This window comes from Hyposmocoma kahamanoa, unplaced genomic scaffold, assembly GCF_003589595.1.
Source record: "Hyposmocoma kahamanoa isolate Upper Pololo Valley unplaced genomic scaffold, ASM358959v1 218, whole genome shotgun sequence".
Taxonomy (NCBI): Eukaryota; Metazoa; Arthropoda; class Insecta; order Lepidoptera; family Cosmopterigidae; genus Hyposmocoma; species Hyposmocoma kahamanoa.
In genome coordinates, this window is record NW_020653739.1 from 233,594 (window position 1) to 261,089 (window position 27,496).

Here is a 27,496-nt window from a genome sequence, read left to right on the forward strand (position 1 = left end):
AGTGCCAATAACCGCCAGGTACTAGCCGATTGTTGCCCTGGGTGCGCCAGAAGTACAAAAAACTAATGAGGCTACTTTCGTGCACCCCTAAATCCAAGCCATTTGATGTTTTGTCCCGGTCCATCAACCTGGGGGTCGATTCTGATAACTCAGTTGTCGACCGATTTCTTTTTTTTTCGATTTTTATTCACAACACCCAAATCGAACGTCAAACTGTCGTATTCGGCACCGAACCGAAATGACGTCACACCCGTACGATTACCCGAACTTCTCGACTGCAAAGGCTACAAACGTCATTCAGAACACAGTCATCGAATGAAAGTTACCGAACGTCCTATTGTTTACAAAGCAAGATTGCAATATGGAAATCGCTTATTATTTTAAATACAGTCTGAATTTTGTTCAATTTTATTAATTCATTTTAATGCAAGACTAATGCATATCCTATATTTAAAGTGTTAAAAATATTTATAAAAGGATTTTCATTTTTCTTATAATCCATTTCACCGACTAACTCCGTAAACGCTGTCGGATAACGATGTCGTATCCTAATCGAACGTTTTACTCGGAATGTTCCGAATAGCTCGGAAAGCTGCCTTCGATTCGAGAACGATATCCAATCGAACGATTCGGTTAAATATCGAAGAGTTTCTGTATCGGGTTACTGAAATGGTAAATAAGAACCACAACAAAAACAACCGCTATTTTTTAAAAATATTTTCCTGTTTTGATAACAGGACAAATACGCAGTTTTCTATGTAGTTCAATAAAAAATAACCAGAACAACAACCCATTTCCCGACAGATGATTCAAGTGCGTATGAGTCAACAGTCATTGACTATATGTATGTAGGGACTCTGTAAATCAGATTCTTTGAAACAGTTTAAGGTGGCTGGCGACCGCCATCTTAAAATGATTTTTCTGTTAACCGTTTTTCATCGCAAATGACAAATTTCCGTTCGACATGACGAACAAGTCATGCGCCAGGTGGCAAGCGCCACATCCACCTATGGTAGCGCTATTCAGAGCTTTAAATCTCAGAAATTTGAACAAGAATAAGAAGTCACCTTGAGACATAAGTTGACAAGTCCTATGTGCCTGTAATTTCACCAGCACCCTGTGACGAGGCTGACCTCTCTCACCGCCATCCCATATTTTTATCACCCTATTTACTGGTTCCACTTACTTTTAAAATTTTGAATCGTTCTCGATTCCTTTTTCCTTCCACTATCCTTGTTGGTTCATTCGTCATAACTTCCATCAAAATTTTGAAAAACGAGAGGACACGAGTTCTTAGATTTTCGCGATTGTTACATATAGAAAATGGAAATTTTTTTTCGGTTTTAAATCGCGTAGTGTTTTTTCAAACAAACCAACGGTTGACTGAATCAACCGTGACCATGGGACCTGTAAAGGACTCGAAAGGCAATGATAAAAAATACATTATTAGTAAAAAAAAATTAGGAATCTTTATGGGAGTCTGGTGTTTGTACTAGGATTTAGGAGAGAATTACCAGGCCCTCGCTTCCACAGCTGGACTTAATAATGAAAAAAGATGAGCACTGTGAGTTAAATATAGTAAATTAAAAGCAAAATCAAATGGAGCGTGTGTGTGGTTTTATTAAATGAAAGCGGTTAACGGGAAGTGGGTGGGAAATGCAATAAGCCGGATTCATCCCCAAATGCTGCCCTTGGAGGTGAAATATTTTCTCCAAATTTGAATGGGACGTACCCTCTTTCCAATAAAAAAGGAATCGGTAAAATCGGTTCACAAATGCAAATAAAAAAAAGTAATCACGTAACATGCACACAAAAAACACAGTCAAATTGAGAACCTCCTTTTTTTAAGTTGGTTAAAATTAAATATCAAGTTTGACTTGCGTTTGACTGTACATGGTGTTTTTGAAGTTTCCAAAGTACAAAAGGCCAGTACGTAGTAAGGCTCCCGATAAGTAATGTCTGTTTTGGTGGGCGACGCCGACCGACGTGAGTGACACCGAATGGTACAGTTTAGGATGGCATTGTTCCACATGTAACCATTTTGACCTATTATTTATTTATTTATAAATGCTAGACATGTATTGTCGTTACCAAAATATACACTAACAAGCATATGCTTCTTGAGGGGCATCGCAACGTGGAAGTTAGAGGGGCAGACATTAATTATAACCTATCCTGGAAATATTCGTCCACATCGTAATAACTCTTAGATTTTTTTTATAATACTAAGTGACGTGACGAACAAGACGTATGCCTGATGGTAAGCGATACGCCTGTCCCGAATAGTTGCAGTGCCACTCAGAGCTAAATAACAAAGATCTAATGGGCACTGCCACTGCGCCCGACACCCTGTGACACAAGTTGACAAGTCCCATGTGCTTGTAATTTCACCAGCACCCTGACCCTTCGAAACCGGGACGCAGTAATGTTCACATTACTGCAAGGCGACAGAAATAGGTAAGGTACTTCACTGGATGAACTATTTCTTATGGAGCTCTACTGCTACTTACAATTAGAAATAATTTGGTCAATGTTTTTATGAATTTATTTCATCATCTTATATATATTTTTGGTAGCAGTAGAGCTCCTTGTGAATGAGTGGGAAAAACTGCCACCTTATCTATTTCTGCCGCCAAGCACTGATGTGAGCATTACTGCGTTCCGGTGCTGGCGAAATTACAGGCACATGGGACTTGTCAATTTATGTCTCAGGGTGACAAGCCTCTGGGCTTTGTTTTGTGACTTAAAGTTCTGAGTGCCAATGCAACTGCTATGCACAGACGTGTCCGCTTGCACCAGTCACACGACTTGTGTGTCCCGTCACTTTTAAATACTTTTTCGAATGTAGGCACAACAACTCAAGAAAGTTTTATGGCAATCGGATGACTAATAATAGAACACATACATGACGAAACATTCGTTTTTTTTATTGGACGAACATATTACAAATTAGCTTGAGAACTAAAAGAACAAATTAAAATAAAAGCGATGTAACATAAACCTTTTTGGGTTTTTCCGGACATCAACTTATCGTTTCGTAACTGTTAAATAAAACACTAATTGCTATACTGTTAGGAGTTATTTTTTTAATCATAATTGTGACTCTTAAAATTCAAAGCTGCGATTGAGTAATGAATTCGTCCCCACAGTGGTGTGCGTTCGTATATGCATGAGCTACTTAACTAAGAAGCTACTGGATTCAACAAAAGAACGAATTCCTGGGCGTGTGTTAGTGCCCAGGAATTCGTTCGTATATGAATAAGTATGTATAGATAATCACTATGTAAGAAATTTTCAAAAAAGTTCTGTTACTGGGGGTCAACTCCCGGAGTTTCATTCGTCCGAAACAATTACTGCGAAGAAGTAATACTCGAAGTGAACACTCAGAAAAAATTCCTTCGATCCGGCCGGATTCGAACCGACGTTCTTCTAGCAAACCGTACCGTACGCTATGCCAACTAAGCTACAGAAACTCACGAATTTTTCTATATGCTTGTTGTCGGATCTTTGCATGTATTGTATTACGGCTTTTTAGCCGTAGCGCCATCTATGAGAAATCTTTAAAAAATTCTGAGTGTTCGATCTTTGTATTAATAATTAACAAACTAGTGGAGTAATTACACAAAAAATAATTGAGTATCATGGTAGTGAAACTTCCTGACATTGAGCACTTAAGTAATACTCGATCAAATTAAGACAATATATTATCAAGTATAGTATAAGTATTAATTATTTTAACAGCAATTATTTCGGACGGAGGAAGGGAGTAGACCTCCTGATTTGACAACATTGGTTTCTGTTCTATTGAGCAGCATGTATGTAGAAAACAGGCATCTATCCTCTACCCCTGAAACTTACTTTTGTGGCTGTCACACACCACTAAATACCACTTATTGACTTAGCTTCTTATTTACATTGCATAGTGGTACGTAACGTAACGGTTACGTAATTATTTTTTATCAATTTGTAGAATTTTCTTTGGAACATGTTATTGATTTGAAATATAATATTCCCTTTTTGTCTTTAAATAAAGACGAACCTGAAATTTTGTTCGTTTCTTAATGGTACACAAATTTCAACTTTTCCTTGTCCTGACCGCAAACGCGAAGTGTTTACAGGGAAATAGAGTTTTATTTATTTATTTATTATTATATTAGGCACATCAACATCATATGTGTTTGACAATCAACAAAAATTAGACATGAGGCTAGAATTGATACATGTCACAATTACAGACGTACACATAATTTACATACAATACTATATTCTATAATACTACTAGTGTTAATTTTATTATTATTTAAAATGTGAAGTTAGCTTTAAAGGATCAAATAGAAAATCATATTGATTACCCAGAATAAAAAATCGTGTTACATGGTGTTATCAATGTCACAATATTCCAATTCAAAATACAATGTCAAAGAGTAGTGGTAGGAAAATTATTCATCCTTCAGGACAGGCTAAGGCGTCTAAGCCATACTGCCAGCTCTTAACAATATCAAAAATAAGAAAAATAAATTTTGTTGAAATGTTTTGTTTGTTTGGGATTGTTTTGAAAAAACAAATATACGCGTTTTAAATCCGGAGAAATAGTTTCATTTCCTATGTCTAACAATCGCGAAAACCTAAAAACTCGATAACAATAAAATTGTTAGTTTAAAAAAAAATCGTTCAAGAAAAAAACGCATTCGATACAAAACTGCGTCAAAATATAAAGATGTTCAATAAAAATACACATTACATTTTTTGGAAAGAAATTGCGATGTAGACACCATGGTATTCATTGCCCAACAAATGGAGTCTGATATCGAGGTTCCTAAACAAACCTACCTCAAAAGTTTGTGGATTTACCTACGTCTATTTGCCACGTTTTATTGAAATCAGTTAACGGAAAGTGAGTGCAATCCAACAAACCGGATTCATCCCCTAATTTGCTACCCAAAGAGGAGAGGGAATATTTTCTTCAAATTTTAGTGGGACCACTAGTGAAGTACTCCCATTCCAATAAACAAGAGAATCATCGAAATCAGTTCACGAATGTCAGAATAATACGTAACATACACACAAAAAAAATACAGTATAATTGAGAACCTCTCTATTATCTCCATTGTCTCTATTGTCACAGCTTCTGTAGTATTTAACCACATTAACAAATTATATTTGCCTGTGGTATTATTTTACTACGTCTACGTTTAAAACAAACAATGATAAGTGTAATTACATACATACGTATGTACGCAAGTTGCACGTATAGGTACCAAAATACTACAATATAACACATAATTGAAATATTAGACGTAATAAACGTATTGATGAATAATTAGTGGGAAATCCATGTTGAAGTCCGATTTTACCACGAAACACATTTGTCAATCACTTGCTACTCACTTATCTAAGTCATATTTAAGTACAGAGTCTCGTTTTCTACTGATTGCATAACACACATCACCGTTATACTGAGAAAAAACAATCTTTCACAAAAAAAAATACTTGTAAGAAATGGGTAAATTTTCAAATTAGTTTTCTTTACCTAATTTCGGTGGCAATTTTTATTATTTAAATATTCTAGAATATTATCATGAAGTATTTTTTAATATACGAGTATGGTATTCTGAAATATTATTTAGTATTTCACGTTAATATACTCGAATACATAAGTATAAAAATTGCCCGAAACTAGGTAGAGAAAGAGAACAACACTAAAATGAAATTACCCAAATACAATATGAATTTCAACAATGAATATTTCTTACATATACATGAATACCATCGCCAACAAATAATGATTCAACATTTTCTGTTTTACCGAAAGTATGTAAATATTTGAAGGCGAAAAATTATGCGTGTCAATTTGTGCGTAAACATTCCAGGTAATTGGTTTTCGTTGTATAACAACGATTTACATGCGACCAATTACCGTGTCTCTCTATATTCCGCCAGTGGACATAGGATTTTTTTTGATACATTGCAAACTATTCAAGTACAAAAGATGATGAAGTTAAAATAATTCGCTATTTTCTATGTTTCACTTTCAATCAGGTTTCACAGAATATATTACATTCACGCACTCTTTTGCAGCAAAATGTTGTTAAAATAAAATTAACTTTAATGTAATAAGTAAATAAATATATCGAGGACTTTCTAGATAACAACCAACTCAAAAATACCCAATTCAGTAGGATGTTGCTTTAAAAACCTGACTTTGCACATTATGAATACCACTGCTAAAGAAAAAAAAATATTTTGAGCTCGTGTTCTTATAAATTATAAATATAAACTGCATAAACATAAATGTTGTGGCCCAAACCTAGATTTATTTCAACGTTTTATCATACTTGAACCCATACAGTGTATTCACTAATTATAATTAACAACAAAATGACTAATCAGCATTTTAACTTTTATTTACAAAGAAAGCACTTACAGTGCAATTGTTTTCTCTCAACACATACAATTGCGTCATCAATGAACCAAAACGTGGTATATCTCATTAATCTTTCAATTCCTGTTTCACTATTGTTTTGAACTGTTCAATTATCAGCAATGCTAGGCCGTCACATGTTATCCGAGTGGCTCATCATTAAATTTACATCAATATAGTAATCGGTCAGTTCGCCAGTGCAACACTGAACGTCCAACGCGCATCACGCGCGTCGCAGTCACGCGTGAACAAATATAACTTTAAAAAAATAAATACAAATTTTGCTTGTCTCATTGCTGCATAAATCGTAATTTTTTTTGAAAAGTGTTTTTAAAAATATAGTGTTCTGTGTTCGAAAGTTTTTATTTTTTTTGAAAGAAGTAACAATGATGGCCGATGGTGATATTCCTTTAGTAAAGAGTTTTACTAGCACGGAGATGGAATTCACAAGCAATGGAAAAGTTAATAAAACAAATTCAAGGTAATTTTTTTTAATCTACAGCCGTTAAGTGCAGTCTATTGTACGGCTTTTGTTGTTTAAACAAATAGGGCGATGTTATTTTTAAACAGCTGACTTGTCCGACTGCCAGTACACTGTTTATATTTGATTTTTGATGGCTGCCATGTTTTGATCCCTTGCCACGTTGCGGAGTTAAGAATTAATCTGACGCCATGAACTTTGGTGTCCAAAAGAAAATATTCAAAGGTAGTTTCTTTGTATTTGATATCGTCTCTCTCCTCGACCATCTTTCGTGAGTCATTATTGTTGTAACACGTACGATTTTATACAATTTTGAAAAGAGAATGTTCCCAATCAATTGTCGTCCAACGACTTCAATGTATAGATAAGAACATTCACAGAAACTACATGTTTCAAACAAAAGACTATCAATAGTCATAGTGTTTTGTTTTAATGTTGAATTATGTCAAAGAGTAATTCAGTACCGCAGTACCCTGGACAGACGTGACAGTCTATATCTATTGGGAATGAGCTAGCCAGGCAGATAATATGCAGTGTTTACCAATAATATTTATTCGTAGTTGAGGAATTAACGTAAAGCCCCTGGGAAAGCCGCTATTAGTTGAACAATAAATCTCATTTTGCTTTAACCCAGGGGCCTTCCGCTTAGTATTTATAATTATTGAATTACTACTAAGAAGAAAAACAAATTAAATAAATAATAAATAAAAGAAAAAAGTACAGTCGACTTGTTTAAATGATTGATGTTATGTTATGTACTTTTCCTTGCGGAAAGGCTAACCTTTAGACCATGCAGACTTGTCATTTTTATATTTTTTTTAATTTATACATGGTAACCATCAAAACGGAAGAGTTCTGTATTCGATTATATTTTTTTGTATATATGTCACGCGTTTATTCCGGCATTTGTGAACCGATTTTGATGATTATTTTTTTGTTAGAAAGAGGGTACCTCAGTATTGGGCCCATTCAAAGTTGAACAAAATATTCTACCTCTAAAGGTGGTAAACAAGGGGATGAAGCCGGCTTCGCACACTTTCCTTTACTCCTCAAATCTTTGCAATTTAATAGTCGACACTACGTTAGCTCGAATTCAATTCTTTCCCGTAACGAATCGGTTCTATTGCGGGTAAAGCGACAGTGCTTTGTTTCAGAATTTCTTTTTTTACAAATAATATTAAAGCCGTTTGAAAAGTGTATATCGTATACTGTATACGTGTTCTAATTAGCTTACAGTTGATATAAAAAAATCATTGGTATATGTAAAGTATCTATTAGTATACTAATCAGTGTTTATCCTCAATTTTGTTATATATTTTTGCCAAAGTGATTGATTCCACACTTTCACTGTTATGCGTAATCAATCAGCCATTTGAGATTGTATCGACTCGTAGTATATGATATTGAAGTGTTGTGTCGGAACCGCACATCAGTGAAACGCAGTGTGTGAAAAAAAGGTTGAAGTCTGTGCATCTGTGTGTCGTTCTATGGCATTGAAGCTGTTAAACGGATGGACTGATCTGGAAGCGGTTTTTAACCGATTTCAAAAGGAAAGGAGGCGGTTCTCAATGCAAATGAATTTTTTTGTATTTATGTTACTCGACAACTCCGATTTGTGAAACGTTTTTGTTGATTCTTTTTTTTTTTGTTGGTTAGAGGTTGCCTCAGTATTGGTCCCATTTAAATTTAAAGGAAATATTCCAAAATCGCTTATGTTGAATAATTATGTACGAAAACTGTGTATAGGTTTACGCACATTATTTTGTTTTGTTAATTAATTAAGTAAATTTAAAAGTGATATTAATAAATACGTCAAATAATTAAATTGGTTAATTAATTTAAAACGTGTATCGCGTTTGCATTGCTGCTAAAGGTCGTCGTGCCGCGTGTAACAATTCTAAATACTATGGAATTTCAATCATATTTGTGTGGAATCTAGAGCAATGTCGTCTTTTCATACATCTATATGTCTAACACGTGGTCTTCAATTTTGTTATATGACTTTTCAATTAAAATATTTTTAATATATATAGGTTATTTTTAATATATAGGCTTTGAATCCGGTTTCGCGCACTTTAACCGGTAACCGATTGTTAACTTTTTAATGTAATATAATGATGTCTCCATTGACTTACAATTATATGGACGTCGCGTCCGCGCTAAAAAGTGTCCGCACTTGTAAGGCGCTAAAATCGTATACAGAGCGCCAAACTCTGCTTTAGTCTTCATTTGTTCTACTGACAGCGATACTGCGATGACATTACAATTTAAATTTCGAATAGGTTGACTTGGGACATTTTTTTCGTGGGTTTTGTATTAGATCCGTCGTCCATTTATTCGTAAGTCAATGGATGTCTCATAAAATACTTCACTACGGCTTGTTTACATTTAGTTAATTGCCTAAACCTTTGTAGTATATGTCAGATATATGTCAGATAATTGTCAATGAAATAAATATCTTGGTAATTTCGAACTCTGGTTAAAGTATAAACGGTTCGCTCTTAAGTATCAAGTCGATTTAAACATTAACCGCAAAATGGAAAAGGCGAAAAGTAATTGTAACTTTCGAAAATGAAACAAAATACTGCCTAATGTAATTTGGGGCAGTTAACTGCAACTAACGTATAATGATTACATTTGAGTCTTATATAACTTCTGTGAGCGGTGGGTGCTCAGTGGAAGAAGTGCTGCTTTTCCATTGAGAGGTGTACTGTTCGGATCCCTGCGGCAACATGTACTTTTTAATTTACATTCTAAAACATAAAACTTCGGCATATAAAGGCAGTTTTAAACATTTGGCACAACATACAAGTGCGTTCTTCACAATCCATTTATACTTTTAAAAATAAATTCAAAGAGCACGTGCTACAAAATACGCCTGGAGCAATTTTATTTGGGTATGTAACGCACCTAGAAACTCAAAATGAATGAAGACAGGCTGATTTCTGAGGGGCATTGCCACTGCGCCTGTCACCCTGAGACATAAGTTGTGAAGTCCCATGTGCCTGTAATTTCACCACTTTAATTTGTTGAATCGGCCATTTCAAAAAGGATCCACTAAAAAGTTGTGGCTCCGGCAACTCAGTATTTGTTGATTTGGGCCCTTTTCAGTGCAACACACTTTTAGTCACAAATCTAAATTTATTCATATCGAGTTCTTAGGTTTTCGCGATTATTACACATAGGAAATGAAACTATTTTTCCGGATTTAAATCGCGTATAATTGTTTTTTTTTTCAAACAACCCAACGTTTCGTGCACTTTACAGGTCCCATGGTCACGGTAGACTGAGGTGGTACAGTCATCAACCAGTAATGTCTAATATTAACGCAAACCACCCAATTTTTTCTCTACACTTACAAAAGTTATTAATTAAATACCCTATTTTTAATTTTACAAAGAAACATTCCAATTTACGCACCATTCCGTTTTATAATTATTTTATTGAATGTATTTTTATTAAGGAAAATTGATTGTTAATAAAAGAAATTAGAATAAACTAAAATATCGACTCATCCGAAGAACAGAGTCCGATGTGATTATATAGCGAAAAGAAAATAAGCACCTTACACGAATAATTTCGTTATTCAAACTAAAACCCGTAAAGGTGTTTTGAGAATTTATACATCTTATTTCGTTACGGAAATATAAAATCGAACAACGGTCGATCTGACATTCACAGCGAAGAAGAACGAACGAAATGTACCATGTCCTAAGAACAAGTAGTCTTGCACATAGATCTATGTTCTACGGATGAGTCGACATAGTAATTAGTACTGCAGTTACAAATCTATGAGATTTAAATCCGGAAAAATAATTTCATTTCCTATGTAACAATCGCGAAAACCTAAGAACGTTATGAAGCCCTGTAGTTATTAAATTTACATTTATCCCAAAATTTGTAATTGCCCAACGGTTTAACGACACACCGCACTGCACACTGCCCCGTCAGTCGCCATCAGTGTCTTTGCGCTTGCTTTACTAATCAAAGGGTCTACTGCCGGTCTCCGTCCGACCTCAAATTACTGTCTAATGAGTAATGTTTGACCAAATCAAGGCACAATGTCAAGTATGATTAATGTGAGAACTTTCTAATTACCGTATCCATGGCTACGGTAATTAGATCTAATTATCGTTTCCATTAAGTATTTGTGTCGTAATAACTCGAAAACTACTTTGTCTATTGTAATGCCATTTAGACATATTGATAGTTCATATTTAAATTGTTATTGGGTATAATAAGCGAGAAAAAACAATGGCTGAGGACACCGAATGCGAGAATGGCAGATTACCTAGATTTAGATTTTGTTATTTAACATCCGGACTTTCTTACAAATGTCAGGCTTTTTGTCTGGACTATTCAAATTTCTTAATAGTGCTATTATGACATATGACCTAAACCCTCTCCTTGAACCAAAACCCGTGTCCAGTAGTTGAACGTATAAAACATAGGCAAAAATGATGTTGAAGTAGAAATATTTGCAACGCATGGCTTCTTCGAATTCTGTGCATTATTTTAGTGTCAGCTAATAGTGAAACCAGAAGCTATAATAAAAGTAACTAATAAACTTGTGGCGTTTCAAAAGTAGTTAGTTCTTTTTTATAATATCAAGTGACGAGACGATCAAGTTATGCGCCTGGTGGTAAGCGACACGCCTCTCCGTAACAGTTGCGGTGCCACTCAGAGCTTTAAATCGCAAACATCCTAGGGTAATGCTACTGCGCACGTCACCCTGAGACATACGTTGACCTACCCTTCTAAACCGGAACGCAGTAATGCTCACATTACTGCTTAGCAGAAATAGGTAAATTGGCAGTGGCGTTGCTTCCCTGGACGAACTCTTTCACAACGAGCTAGTGCTACTGAAGTCATTTTTTTTCAAGTAAATTGACATGCGATCTACTTCAATTGCATTTTTGAAGTGGTGCTTCCGGATATTATCTAAAAACAAGATATTTTTGTGCAATTGGTAATGTTGAGTTCTTCTTTTACTTTTTTATTTTAATCATGTTTGATTAAAATAAAAAAGCCTCCGTGGCCGAACGGTTACCATGCCGGACTGCCACGCAGAGGTCCCAGGTTCGATTCCCGGACCGGGAGAAATAGTTGTATGGCCTACAATTATTTCTCTCGTGAGTTTGGGTGTAATTTATAGTTGTCTATGTGTGTGTCCATGGCACCCGCGACACAGGGTTTCCCTAGTGCGGGACTATGTTGAGTGTGTGCGTTATTTATTTTATTTATTTATCAAGGGATCTCGGGAATCTTGGTCTGAGACCGAGACCTTAGTTTTTTGGTTAGCAGTAGAGTACTTTGTGACAAAGTTCGCCCAGGGAAGTATTTCCATCGTACCCATTTCTGTAATGTAAGCATTACTGTGTTCCGGACTTCCGGTTTCGAGAAAGAGTGCTGGTTAGTAAGAAATTAAATGCACCAGTCAACTTATGTCTCGTCTCAGGATGATGGGCGCGATAGCAGCCCCTCAGATGTTTTTAATTTAAAGCTCTAGCGTGGAGTGTCACTTACCACCAGGCGCACTTATTCGTCCCGTCACTTAGTATAATAAAAGCTGCACTGCTGCGTTCCACATGGAAGTGTAGGGAAAGTAACCGTAATCATGAACGCAGACGACTATAGATCTTATATCTATTGGCAGTTGTTACAATTTTCCATCTACTGCATCAACTTTGTAATGCCTTAATAAAGAAATAAAATACTTAATGGTAGGGTATATCTTATCGTGTCTATAGTACTGTTATTTTAGGGCTATGTTAAATAGTATGTTGCCATCTGGATTGCACTATCTGCGGCCTCGTTTAGATCTTCCTTCACGCAGGTATCCGCGCACTCGGGGCACACCAGCAAATACTGCATGGGCTGCAAATTGGGCAAAATTAACAATCTGAGGGAGTTGTGAACCTTCTTTTACGTGAAGGTTTTCTCGCGATGTTTTACTTCTTTTTTTTATAATACCAAATGACGGGAAGAACAAATCGTCCACCTGATGGTAAGCGACACGCCTGTTCATAACAATTGCAATATCACTCAGAGCTTTTCTGTGCCGCGGCTGCCATGTACACGCACATAGACATCATATCATTTAACATTAAAAACGTAAGTCGATGACAAACGACATGACATTTATATATATTAATAAAAGGATTTGTGTAGTGTTGGAAACCTCTGTTTGTTTAAGTTTTTATAGTGCAAGTCTTTGAAATAGGTCAAGTATTTAAAGTTAGAAATGCTTAATTAAGTCTTTAACGATACTAGGAGTTGAAGACGACGTCATAATTAAATAACGCACACATTTATAGCCCCAGCACTAGAGAAACACTGTATCGCGGGTGCCGAAGACACACAAATAGACAACCACAAATTACACCCAAACTCACGAGAGAAATAAATGAAGGCCGTACAAATATTCCTCCCAGCCCGGGATACGAACCTGGGACCTCTGCGTGGCAGTCGGACATCGCAAAGTGTCTTATGGGCACTTCCACTGCGCCATAAGTACTATGTGCTCAGAAACTATGCGCTCGGAAATATAGTTGCAGGCTAGGAATTTCATTCCTGGGCTGTACGCATAATAAAACATAACAATCAGCCCTTAGTACGCCTGAAGGGAATATCGATCAAGTAGGAATGATTTCCCGCCGTACGTCTGGATGTCCGAAGGTAAAAGAGGGAGGTAGAATGAGCTGATAAAGCTCATGTATTGTGAATTGCAACTAGTGAAGTTTACATTTTATTATGTAAACTAAACTGTCCTCCACTTGGGACATTTCTATGAATTAAACGATAAATCTGGCTATCAGCACAAACAATTTTTTTTCTGTAGTATTACCTTAAATGATACTAAAGTATGTAATTATTTTGTATTTATATGCTATTTTCATATATAAAAATAGATTAAATGTTTTATACATAAAAATGGCGTCCAAGTGTAAAACAATTTTGTACTTTAGTATGATGTAAGGAACCTAACAATGTATAAAAAAATAGATTTGGGTTAGGTACATCACTTTTGCGCTGATAGACTAGAATCAATTAGTCGAAACTGATAAAGGCTTTAGGCGAAATACACACTTTAATTAACTACTCTCCTCGGTATTACTGTAGTCAGGTAGTCTCTTTACAAACCTACTTGAGTCCAGCCAAATATTTTCCGTCAGACACAAAATAATCCTCAAAAAATCAATAATCCTCAATCAATCAAAATGCCTGTAATTTAACCAGCACTCTTATCCTTCAAACCGAAACGAAGTAAGCTCGCATTAGTGCTTGGCGGCAGAAACAGGTAAGGTGGCACTCGCTGGACTACCTTTTTCACTCTACTGCTGCTAAACTCACTTAAAGAACTACGGCTATACATGTTAAATTAGTATCTGTGTATCTTGTTTTCAACCGACATCAAAAGAGGTTATCAATTGTGTGTGAAATTACAGGCACATAAGACTTGTCAACTTATGTCTCAGGGTGTTCGGCGCAGTGACTGTGCCCCTCAGATCTTTGTGATTTAAAGCTCTCAGTGGCACTGCAACTGCTATAAACAAGCGTGTCCCTCACCAACGGACGCATAACTTGTTCGTCCCCGCCCTAGGTATCATAAGAAAGTGGCATTTTATTTGAAACGCAGGGGGCGTGTTTCTATTTACGACCAAGAACCTAGCATCTATAATTCTACTGAGCAATTACTGTTCTACGTTGTCTTTGTAAATTTTAATGTAGAATAAAGATCGTTCATTCATTCACTCAATGTCTTTGTAGGTTTACAAAGAAACGGTTTCTCATTCCCGCGTTAGAGCAGCCATTTACTTAATATAAAACGAAAATGCCCATTTGGATGTAAACTCGGTACTTTAATAAATGAAACGAACGATACTTCATTTGACTTATGAAAAATATATTTTGCAATGAAGATACAGAGCGGTAAAGTCAATAAGTCAATATGAGGTTATGGCACAATAATGCTATGTTTTCGCATATTGTATATGTGTAGTAGATATTATGTTATGTTCTTTTTTGTTTTAGGTTGTGAATTAACTTCACTAGATTTTAATATGATTATTAATCTAAAGATAGAGCACATAAAAAAACATTTCAACCCGATGGGACTTGAGCCCACAACCATACTGCATCGTAGTATTGCACTTACCAACTGAGCTACGGGTCAAGTTATCGAGTTGTCGAAATGAATGGTCCAGTTCAAGAAATCTCTTAGTCCATTTAGGGATTTTATGCTCTATTACCACCATTGGCGAAAACTCAACATTGTCCATGGTTTAGTCGCACCGTTTTGTTTCTAAGTAGTTCCTATACCATGTTTTGAAAAATTATTTAACATCCAAATCCAATGACTTGACTTCAAGATCAACCTAAGTCCAAGAAATTCCTTAGTCCATCTTTAATAATATTTATTGCACAGGAAGAAGCACAGAATACATTAAATATAAGGAAAACACATACAAAAGCTACTTTTTTATATAAATATCACTAAGTTGGTACTGAAGGGTTTGAAGCTCTTGGAATATGTGCACATTCATTTGCTATATTTTTATGAAATTAATACTCAAATGGCAGAATACACTGAAGATAAAACAGAGGAACTGGAAGAAGACTTATTCTAGTTCTTCTGTTTCATACTACTTAGTACCTTCCTTATTTGGTTCGTTAGTTTATGCTACCTAAAGTAAGGATTTATTTTTGTTAAAATTAAACTTAATCTGAACACAAGATTAAAGACTTACTTTTGTATCTTTGAATTTATTGTTTTACTAATAAAATTTTAATTCTCCTATATGTTTTTTTGTAAAAGGTCTCTGTATTGGGTATCGGCATTCTGCGCCATTAACGACATCTAGTGAGAAATTTTAGAACCTTCACCGCAGCCAGCACGACTTGTTTTGTTTTTGATTTGTGTTAAGAAATATCTAATAAAAATAGATTTTTACCGACATTTACTATTACCATTTGTGAAACGATTTCCATGATTCTTTCTTTATTGGAAAGATATCTGTAACGAGTCTCACTCACAATTGAATAACATTAGGGGATGAACCCAGTATATTGAAAAGTCACCCATTTTCCATTAACTTATTTTAATAAAACTTAACACACAGATTGAATTCCAATATAAATAAATTATTGTGGTGACCTAATCTGAAGATGGAAATGGCGGCAACATTGACATTCCTAATATTAACCTTAGAACTAAGTCCACACTCATGGTACCACAATTACGGTTAACTAAGGTAAACGATTCTTTTATGAAGAACTGTATACGTTTTTACAATATGATTTCGGAGCATATACTAAGATAATCATTTCCTAGGTCTAAAACTTACATTAAAAGTATTTTAATTGGAAAGTCATATTACAAAATTGAAGACTACGTATTAAATAAAGATCTATGGGAAGACGACATGAGTTTAGATTCCACACAAATTTGATTCAAAGTGTATTCCATAGTATTAGAGCATACAGGATTTAAGTTTATTTGAAAAGATAAATACCTAAAGTTTCTTGCTCGTTCTTCTCAGGGAAGTCAGCACAGTGAACGAGTAGTAGCTCAAAAAAATTACGTTTTAAAATGTTACCTAAAAAATAAATGATTATCACCCCTCATGGAAGAATGGCATAAGTGGAATTACGTCAAAAATGTTTATTGCTCCATTATCTACAGAAAAATACAACCCACATCCTTCTTGTAACTCTATCTACTACAATATTAATCGGTACAGTTACAAGAATTGGAGAGGATGTGGGTCATATTTTTATGTACCTAATGGAATAATAACTTATGCCATTCTTCCATGAGGAGTTGACTTTGACCATTGTGATTGATCATTATGTTTGCAAGAAATCAAGTTACATAATATATCGTACCCATCAAATATATAACCAGAAATAGAGACCAAATGTCATTTAATTTGTTTGAAAATTGTTCTGCCAAATTACGGTGACAACTGCTCTCCGATTGGCCAGCCCGCATCATTTGATAGTGTTATCAATTGTTTCACTTCAAATCGACCACTTTAACTTGAGCTTTGCTATAGTGGACGAAAATTAAAAAATTACATATTTAATATTTAATTACCGATGAAATGTGATTCTGTTTGTTTTGTTATTAGAGGTTTGATTTTTTTCCCACACTACCGAATGGAACAGCCATAGAGATAGTGTATTTATTACAATAAATTCAGAATATTTATGGAATATACAGAGACGTACACACAGGTCAGTTGTTGGCGCTGTACTATTTCATCTTTCTAATTTGTAATTTCAGTGCAAACTGGAGTTGCTATTTAAAGGTGATATAAGGCTCATGTACCTGATGAGTTGCCAGCGATGGATGGCCGTTATTTCGTCTCTATTTCTGGTTATATACTCGATTATTGTACCCTTGAATAAAACTACATGTGACCATACGTCAAAAGTGCGATGAGAGTCGTTAAAAAACTACAAACTACATGAGACAAATAAATGTGTAAATAGTCTTATAGTTCTCCTATGTAAGCTTAACACGATATCGACTTCTTTTCGTTCGTAGCATCGTTAATCCTCGCTCTTGAGAAGTTAACAAAATACATCTAAGTACTTCGTTTATTCATTTCATAGATTAGCAAATTGTATGTGAAATTGTCAAATTTACAACCGAAAGATCAGCACTGGGCTTCGTCAACAGGTACCTACTAAAGTACAAAAAACTGGGATTTGCAAGAGATTTTTAACCTAGAAACCTAACCTAACCTAAAAAAAACCCCACCGCACTATCGTGCGGGCATCGTGCCCGGCTCAAAAGATCCCATTATACTGGTAGCATTGCCACCCTGGCATTGATCGCGTTAATTCGCCGGAAGTTATAAGAATTGCGATGATGTGGTCCAATACATCTTGGAACTTTAATTTCGAACACTGGTGGATGCGTAGATAAAGTGAAAAGACGTATGGCGGTAGCTACAACAGCAATGGATAAACTGAAGAAAATATGGGGGAATAGAAACATTACCAAGGCCACTTAAATACGACTGGTCCGAACACTAATTTTCCCCATTATCTCTGTGCACTGCAGAGACATGGACGCTCCGTGAAATCGAAAAGAAGAAGATAGACGCTCTGGAAATGTAGTGCTAGAGAAGAATGCTTGGGGTATTATCTTGGACAGACTTTCGTTCAAACGCCTCCATACTCCAAGAACTTGACATCAAGCAGCGTCTGTCTACTGTGGTGCGATCTCGCATCCTAAAATTCTTCAGTCATGTCTCAAGACGAAATTTTGACTCCAAAGAGCGTCTTGTTGTGCAGGGCAGCGTGGAGGGCACTAGTCACCCATTCCATGGATCAAATGAAACTGCAGTGCACGGTCCTTTACATGAGTGCACGAGGGAATCGATTAATAGAGAGAGATGGCGAGATGTCGTGAAGCAAGCCACATCAGCCGTTAACAAACATACTCCGTGATGACCACGACCAGTCTGTCAAGAGTGATACGAAGGACGGCAATGGACACTTGCTGCACCAACCACGACCCAGAGCGGTGATCGCAGCCCCTGTCTCTGAATCGGCGACCCAACTCTTAAATAAGTCGCGAGCTTCCGAACCCCAGGGCCCTGCCGTCTCGATCACGAATGGTACGAAATAATTTTCAGCTGCGGAACAACAACAACGCCAAAGTTTTGCGTAAATTTTCCTAGTATACAAGTCATAATAATCTAGGGATCAAGAACGTATTTGCAAATTACTGAAAATCAGGTTTTTTCGTATTTCTTTTTAAAGTGTAGTAACCTGTCCAAATTCGAATTTCTTTTTTCTGGATTCCATTGATCCGAAAACGGTTCGACTTTTTTTCATTAGTGCGATGACAGTTTTGGTATAAATTTGCAACACAGAAATGTCTTACAACAGAAGTATCTATCGTTTGTCCGAAAGCCTATTGTTAGAATAATTATTACACATATTACACATACGTATTCTTTGGGCAGAAGTTTGATTGGTCTAATCATGTTTGCTATATTGTCTGTTTTCCATATAATTTAGATTGCTGAAAATTCGCTTCGACAAAATTACTATTCTTAGATAAAATTCTACCGCCGTACAATTTTACCATACAGCTCGTTATACCATATGCTATGTTTTTGCTGTCATCTGAAATGTAATTTAAAAACAATGGTCTTGAGTATTCAATAAATAATTTATAACTAAATTAAGGAGAGTACCAGAGCCTGTTTTTTGTGTGTTTGCATTACCGTTTACGGTACGACCCCCTCCTGTAGGTTTAGGTAAGCTTAGTATATTAAAAAACCGCACGGGCCGAGTGAGCGAAGCGAGCGTGTCGCGGCAGCGGCCGGCGAGTGCCAGAGCAGAATTTGTTTGCATTACCTAGACGGTACGACCCCCTCCTGTGGGTATAGGTTAGGTTAGTATATGAAAAAGCTACTCGCAACTCGTTCAAATTAACTTGCAACTCGTTCAAATTAACTTGCATCTCGTTTACCATATTTTCTAAAGATGCGAGGTGCTTTAATTTGACGAGTTATATTGTGCGACACGTTCTAATACTTTTAGTACCTGTAATAAGAAATAATATAACAAAAATTATATCGTTTTTTTGCAAAATAAAAATATTCAAATAGATACATTGATCAAACGGTCTGTTGGGGAAATAAAAATCGGGAAAAGAATAACTTGTCAATGTGTCAAAATATTGAAACATTAAATGGTGTAATGAAAAAAACCGTAACGTGTTTTCGGACAAATGAAGCAAAATCTATTCAATGAAAGTCAAAGTTTTCGGAGAAACAATATTCTGTAAATCATGTTTCTAGCTTGTGATAGGTAACCCTTTTTAACACTAATAATTTTTTTATAGTCAATTTTAATAATTTGAAAATGAAATTGACGAAAAAAAACCATTGTTAAGGAAAAATGAATTAAAAAACCTAATATTCAATGACTGGCGAAAGCGTGTTTGACCCCTAGACACTTGATATGTGTACATACGATGAAAAATATATTTGTAATTTTGAAACTAAGAAAATATGAATAATAGACGAAAAGAAAAAGAAGAGTAGACGAGACCCGTATTATAAGCAAACAATTTTCAGGGTGCCGCGATTGCAATCAAATATAAACCAACCAATATTTCAATACAATGACGCAGTTACGATACCTTGTTTTGTTTGTAAACCAAAATATTGTTTATCTCGTTAAATGATCTAATAATAACTAGCAACTTTGTTGTAAATATACAACATGAATGAAAACATATGTGACGAATACAGTCATCACAGAGTCATTCGGACTATGTAATTTGAGTGTTACACTGCTATGTACGGGTTTTTAAATTTATAGTCTTGAAAACATCCTCACTGCGACACACGGCAGTGTGTCGGCCAACGTTAGTCCATGTAGCGCCTGGCGCCCTCTCGTACGCATGCGATCAAAATAGTACTTACCACAGATCAAATAAACTTCACTTTCCGTGGAACTTACTTATATTTAATGGCAACCTCGGGCTTGCACGCTGTTTCTTCTCCTCGTCATTCGGATGGATCCGGTTTATTGGATTACACTCACTCTCCGTTAACCGATTTCAATAAATCTGTATACATGTATTTAAATATTTATTGAATTGATATTCAATTATTTTTCGTGTGAAATTGCTCCACTATTTTGTTATAATTATGAATACAAAGATCGAACACTCAGAAAAAAATCCTTCTGTCCGGCTGGATTCGAACCGTAGCATACCGTGCCAGACGCTATACCAACTAAGCCACGGAACGAAACTGTAAAGATGTAATTCTACAAACTTTTAAGGTTGGTCTTTTTAGATCATAATTTTTAATTACTACAGTCCGTTACAACTTGTATATAACCTACTTATATTCCTACATAATAAATCGGTAAAACCCTTGACCAAAGCAGTAAATAAAAAGAATTGCATGCAACATGAAAAACTATAATTGTACATAACACGCTTGAGAATTAAGTACGTAAGTAAATATGTATGTTAATTGAGATTCTCCTCATTAATACCACTTAGTTAGAGGTGTTCAAGTTAAAAATAAATGCAAACTAAATGCGTAAAGTAAATGCCGTTTGCACCACTGTTTCTACTGTGGGTGTTATTTTGTAATAAAACTTAAAACGAGTCACTGGGAAAACTGTTTTGCTTCAAAACAATCTTACAAACAATCTCAGCATATCGTCTACAGAATGTGCTTATTAACACGATGGCATATACTTTACTCGATCATATAAAATCCTGACAACAGGCTACAATACAAGCTTAAAACGACCTATTTAAGAATGTTACATACTAGAAACTTTATTGCTAACACAAAAGAGAAACAAAAACAGTTCATAATCAACTGGAATTAATGTGGTAAAGGCCTTTACTCACATACATATCTTAAAATGATAATGCTACACATATGAGCCCTTTATTAGGGATAACAATAAGTGCAGAGGTAGGCCGAGGTTCAATTATTAATTAGAATTGTTATTTATCAAGTAATAATAATATAACACATAAAAATATGCCATGTAGGCAATAAGAAATACGTCATAATAAGCAGAATGATGTCACTTGAAAGTTTGAATTTAATTAGATCACAATAGCATAACTTTATAGTTACAAATTTATTATAATATTACTATATTATAATATATATATTATTTGTCATCAAAGTATTCATTTAAATTGTAATATAGCATTTATTAATAAGATGTAATTTTGATTTATTTACAAACAGTGAATACTTTTCCTCGTTCTTAATAATGGGCGGGAGCTCGTTGAAAATACTCACCGACGTCGAGTCGGGACTTGAGCTGTGTACGTGTAGCTGAGATCGTGGCAGAAGCAATCTATTGCGTGGTCTCAAAATGTTTCCTTGGGGTAAGCGATCTCTTCCAGCCAAACCTTTGCGGCAGAAGAGAACTGAACATAGAGGGAGACGTGGTGTGCCAGTGGTAAAAATTGTGTTGCATTATTAAAAACTAATATTATATAATTATGAAATAATAATTGACCATAATATTATATACCTACATATACGTATATTTATTTAAATATACTTAAATAGACTTCGACTTACTACTAAATATACAAACTAAGTTGCAGAAGAAGATCGAGCCAGAAGATGCTTACGCAATCCAGTTTTGAGTATAGGAAACGATTTTGAATGAAATATATAACAATGCACACAACTTTTATATGGAGATATAGAGAATCTGCTAAATTTTGGACTTCAACTAAAGCTCTATAGTTATTAAATTCACATATATCCCGAAACTTGAAAATTACCTAGCGATTTGACGACACGCCGCGCCGCCCGTAGCCCCGTCTGTCCCATTTACCATCAGATAACTTTAAAGAAATTAACATTCTTACACTAACGTCACGGGACATTTATGAAAATGTTATTTATGTTGAGAAAAATATTAATATTTTTTATGAAAAATAGTGACAGACGTAACATTAATACGAGGAATAAAAATGAACTAGCTGTTCTTGACGGTCGTCTTCATAAAGTCACAAATTCATTTAAGATTGATATTTTAAATTTGCCATTTACAAGGTTTAAAACTATCGTAAAACAAAAACTTTATACTAAAGGTTATTATACAACTTCTGCGTACTTTAGCTTTTTCTGGTATTCTCGATCTAAGATGTATATAATAATAATTAAGTATTGTAATGATAAATTAATTCAAATGTATATTTACAAAGAGCAACCTCTAGAATTTCTTTCTTCTCAGTTTAATCAGAGTTTAATCAGAAGGACGATTTCAAGTTTATTTGACTTTGGATCTTTGTCCAATCTTCTCCGCCTTTTCTTAGAATAGGATAGAATACATTTATTTGCCATAATACAGTAATTACATAGGTCTTATGTAAAATTAGGTACATTGTATTCAACCTGCAAGCAGATGTGCAAATATTAATGGGATTTAATGTTTTTGTCTCTATAGTTTCTAATTAATGTAATGAATTGTAAATTCTAAGTATTCTTTATTACTATAGAAGCAATGTGTCAAAAACCATTTTGTCAATTGTAATTTAAAAGTAAGTCCTTGTAACAATTTAATTTCGTTTGATAATTGATTGTAAATAATTATACACATACAATTATACACTCTGTAGCTGAGAAGCATTACACTGTAAGTGCTATTTTTGTAATTTTACAAAAGACGCGATTTAGTGTCGAAATACAGCACGTGCAACATTTAGAATGGCTTGAAATAAAACTAATTGAATTTTAATAACATTTCAAACTACCCTAATTGGCGTACAAACTGCTTTTCGACACAAAATCGCTTCCGCGGCGAAATTACAACAATGGCGCTTACAGTGTAATGTTACTCTGGTACGGCACTTGTTAAATCGTATTAATTTTCTGAGCTCGGATTGCGGGACGCGCGGTCGCTCCCCCCACACTTCACCTGCTAAAATCGAGTCTCGCATTAAAGTACCTCGCCTTAATCTATACTTATCAGTTAGACTCCTTTCAAAAACTCTTTAAAGGGTATATACCCTGAGTGAAGGGAAAATGCATCGCTTTTGTTACATTTCGTTACAACACACATAATACTTATTTAATACTTGTTTGCATTTCCAAACCTTCATTAACATATCTGCATGGAGCTGCCCAGGTATCTTATTTAGAATGTCAGGTAGGTAATACCGTATGCGTTAGTACTTCGCAGTTGATACGTAGGTAGATACGTAATGGACTTGGCCTGGTCGTTTTTGTTAATAATAATAATTCATTTATTTCAGATACATTCATCCATAATGCTTGTTGGTAAAAAAAAATACTTAAGCTAGTGTTAGGTTAAAAATAATAAAATAAAACAGAATTATATACAGGGTGTAAATTTCGGGACAGCAAGGCTAGCTTAACCTTAACCGTTGTAATTACAGGAAAACGGTTCTAGAAGACGAGCCATGAATTTTGAAGATATTTTGATTGGCATTCACAGATTTTGAAAAAATGGTACAGTCAGCAAGATAAAAGGCAATTTTTACAAAACTTTTTTTTATACCATTCGATCCGGTCTCTGGTAAGGTTCAATAGACTCTATGGGACCAACTGAGGTAAGAGTACTCTAAATGTCAGAAATCGCAAAAAATCCCTCAGAGGAAGAATACTTTCTTCAAGTTTAAATTGGACCAATACTTAAGTACCCACGTACCAACAAAAAAATATTCATCAAAATCGATTTACAAATGCCGTAGTTATCGTGTATCGTGCATAGAAAAAATACAGACGAATTGAGAACCTCCTCCTTTTCTTTGAAGTCGGTTAAAAATTGGAAGCCGTGGTAGTCTGATGCTTTGAACTTGCGCTCATGTCAATTTTCATCATTTCCAATGCTTTATTATTTTAAACTTAAACTCGTCTAAAGACAATTGAATTTGTGACATACGAGCACCTCCCTGCGACCATATTTAATTCAGTTGATAAATCTAAGTTTGCTTATTTGGTAATGAACTATTGTTATACATTTTGAAGAACAAGGACAACGATATGAAATTGCGTATATAGCTACAAAAAAGTAGGTTATTGTAGTTTCTATTTTTACATATTTTACATTATGTTAGTTATTATTTACGTATTTCTAATTGTTCTTATGTATTGTACAGTTTGTTTGTTTTTATTATTTCTTTTCATCTCGTTTGTCACGCTCAATTTTTACGTTGATAAAATTACTGTGCAGAACTGTCAAAATGTTTTAAAATCAGCAGTGAACTTGCAGCCATGTTTGGTACTGTGTTAATCTTTTGTAATCACTGATCGCGGCGCTCGCCATGTTAGCTATTGTGATAAAATTTTAATTTTATCACTCGAATTTGAGAGCTAAATGTGGATATTATCATAGCTTTATCGAGGCGGCATACTACAACCAGGGGCAGATATTATTAAATATTTATACCTACCAATATTATTTAATAAACATATTATAAATGAGTTGAAATGTGATTATAAATCATTGTAATGTGCTTTTACCGTCGTGTTGTTAATTTATTTTGTTGTTTATTAACAAACTGCCATTGAACTCGGTTTAATGAAACTGAATACATATTCTTTTATAATCATTGACTTACAAATAAACGGACGACGGGTCTAATACAAAAACCACGAAAAAAATGTCCCACGTCAACCTATTTAAGCGTAGTGACATGTAAAGGAATATGAAAAAGCTAAAACGTTGAATTTAAATTGTAATGTCATCGCAGTACTGTCTAATTTTGCTTGCTTCGCTGTCAGTCGAACAAACGAAGACTAAAGCGTGAATGACGCTCTGTATACGATTTTAACGCCCTATAAGTTCGGACACTTTTTAGCGCGGACCCGACGTCCATATAATTGTAAGTCAATGTTTATAATAGACTTTTTTTGTATTTCTATCTGTCTTTTTTATGATACCAAGTGGTGGAACGAACAAGTCGTGCGCATGATGGATTTAAATCACAAAGATCTGTGGGGCACTGCCACTGCGCCCGCCACGTACGTGAATTGAAAATTCCCTTTCACAGTCCCAAATTACATGCATATATTAATTTCACTTGCACCCTTACCTTCCAAAACTGAAAGAAATAGGCATAAATATGTAAGCTGGCAGTGCTTCCCTGGACAAACTCTCTTATAAGGAGCTCTATTCAATGCCTTACTTTCTCTAACTCGTATCTTACAAGAAGTGATTATTCAGGAAAGGGCTAATATTTAATAATATATAAATAAATTTCTATTTATTTTCAATTTCTTATCAATGGTTTTAATTTGGATTTTCCGGATTTAATCGCGTATATTTGTTTTTTAAAACAAACGACGTATCGGGCCCTTTACAGGTGCCATGGCCACGGTTGAAAAATAGTTTCATTTCCTATATGTAACAATCGCGAAAACCTAAGAACCGGATATGGGTGCATTACTTTAAGAATGGGTAAAACTCAGTGTGTGAATGTGAAGAAAGTGTGATGTGAAATCAACCTGCAAAATTTGTACATACAATCCAATTTTTGCATTCCAGTTCCTTTTCCTAAATGAAGACGACGTATTGCTATTAGCATTTATCCCCTCGGATTTTGCAAAAACAAAGAAATCTACAACCAATGTAGAAACATGAGGTGTACTGATACACTTCTATCGGGTGTTTGTACATAACTCAGAGATTGCACAACCATAAAGTAATTGATGCCAATTACAATTCATGTGCATTACAAAACGCAGTATGTGCAATTGGTTAATCCTGCGGTAGAGGAAGGGTGTTGATTTAGTGCGTACAAACCAAATTAATTAACGGCTTTTGTGACCTAGATTAGGAAGCTCCCTTGGCTATATTCTAATTTGGTTATACAACTATATTTCTTTTTGTATGTTTATGAATTAATTTCGATGATTTATTTTTTGGTCGAAAGGGGGTACCTCAGTAGAGGACCCATTCAAATTTGAAGAAAATGTTCCGTCTAGAAGGGCGGCAAATTAGGGGATGAACTTATTTCTGCCACCAAGCAGTAATGTCAGCATTACTGTGTTCCGGTTATGAAGGGTAAGGGTGCTGGTGAAATTCCATGCACATGAGACTTGTCAACTTATGTGTCAGGGTGACTAAAAAAAGTAAATAAAAAAAAATCTGATTTATTAGATTTCATCCACTTTCTGGTTTATTTTTTTTTTAATACCAAGTGACGGGTGGAACAAGTCTTCACTGCGCCCGTCACCCTGAGACATAAATTGACAAATCCCATGTGCCTGTAAGTTCACCAGCACTCAGCATCCTTACCTTTCAAAACCGAAACGAATAATCAAATGAAAATCAAAAATCATTTATTCTCAGACAACTACAGTCCATATTTTACAGTTATAATATTAGCTTAAATAATTCAATAGCTTTACACACATTAAAATAAACAAAAGGCAACTTAAAAACATAGAATAATTAAACAAATTAAATTAAATATCAAATAAATCATCGACATGGTTTTAAATGCAGTTTCATGCAATGTAGCATGATTGGGCAATGCACTGTACCAGCCACAACGCGCAGAATCTCATTCGTGCCGCAACGGATACGACTTATTAATGAGGCAGCTCTCTTTCTAAGGACAGCATGGAAACCATCCGTGTGGGCATCCGCGAACATGCCTGATGCGCTGCGGTACCGTGGCAAACCCAATAAAACCCTGAACGCGTTGTTGTACTGAACATTGGCGGCAGAAATAGGTAAGGTGGCATTGCTTCCTTGAACGAACTCTTTCACAAGAAGCTCTATTGCTACTAAACCGTTGCGTTAACCGATTTATAAAGTTTGCGTTTGTATCCGTATTTTGAATTTCCAGATATTAACTCAGCTTGAATTCAAATTTTCCCGTACTAATACGGTTCATTTTGCTCTAGGGACGAGAGACGTAGTTCAATTTTAGTACCTATTTCTGGCTGCCAAGCAGTAAAGTCAGCATTACTGTGTTCCGGTTTTGAAGGGCAAGGGTGCTGGTGAAATTACAGGCACATGGAACTTGTCAATTTATTTCTCAGGGTGACGGACGCAGTGATAGTGCCCCTCAGATCTTTGCGATTTAAAGC

General features: G+C 35.2%; 1 protein-coding gene across 2 annotated transcripts in view; it reads left to right on the forward strand.

The window, feature by feature from the left end:
* The first annotated feature begins 6,792 nt into the window (after window positions 1-6,792).
* Window positions 6,793-27,496, forward strand: part of LOC113227825 (PTB domain-containing adapter protein ced-6) — a 156,466-nt gene continuing 135,762 nt past the window's right edge. For both annotated transcript variants that reach the window (XM_026460861.1, XM_026460860.1), the window contains exon 1: window positions 6,793-6,902. In XM_026460861.1, coding sequence (XP_026316646.1) covers window positions 6,808-6,902 — 95 coding nt within the window. In that variant the 5' untranslated portion in view covers window positions 6,793-6,807. The remainder of the gene's footprint in view (window positions 6,903-27,496) is intronic.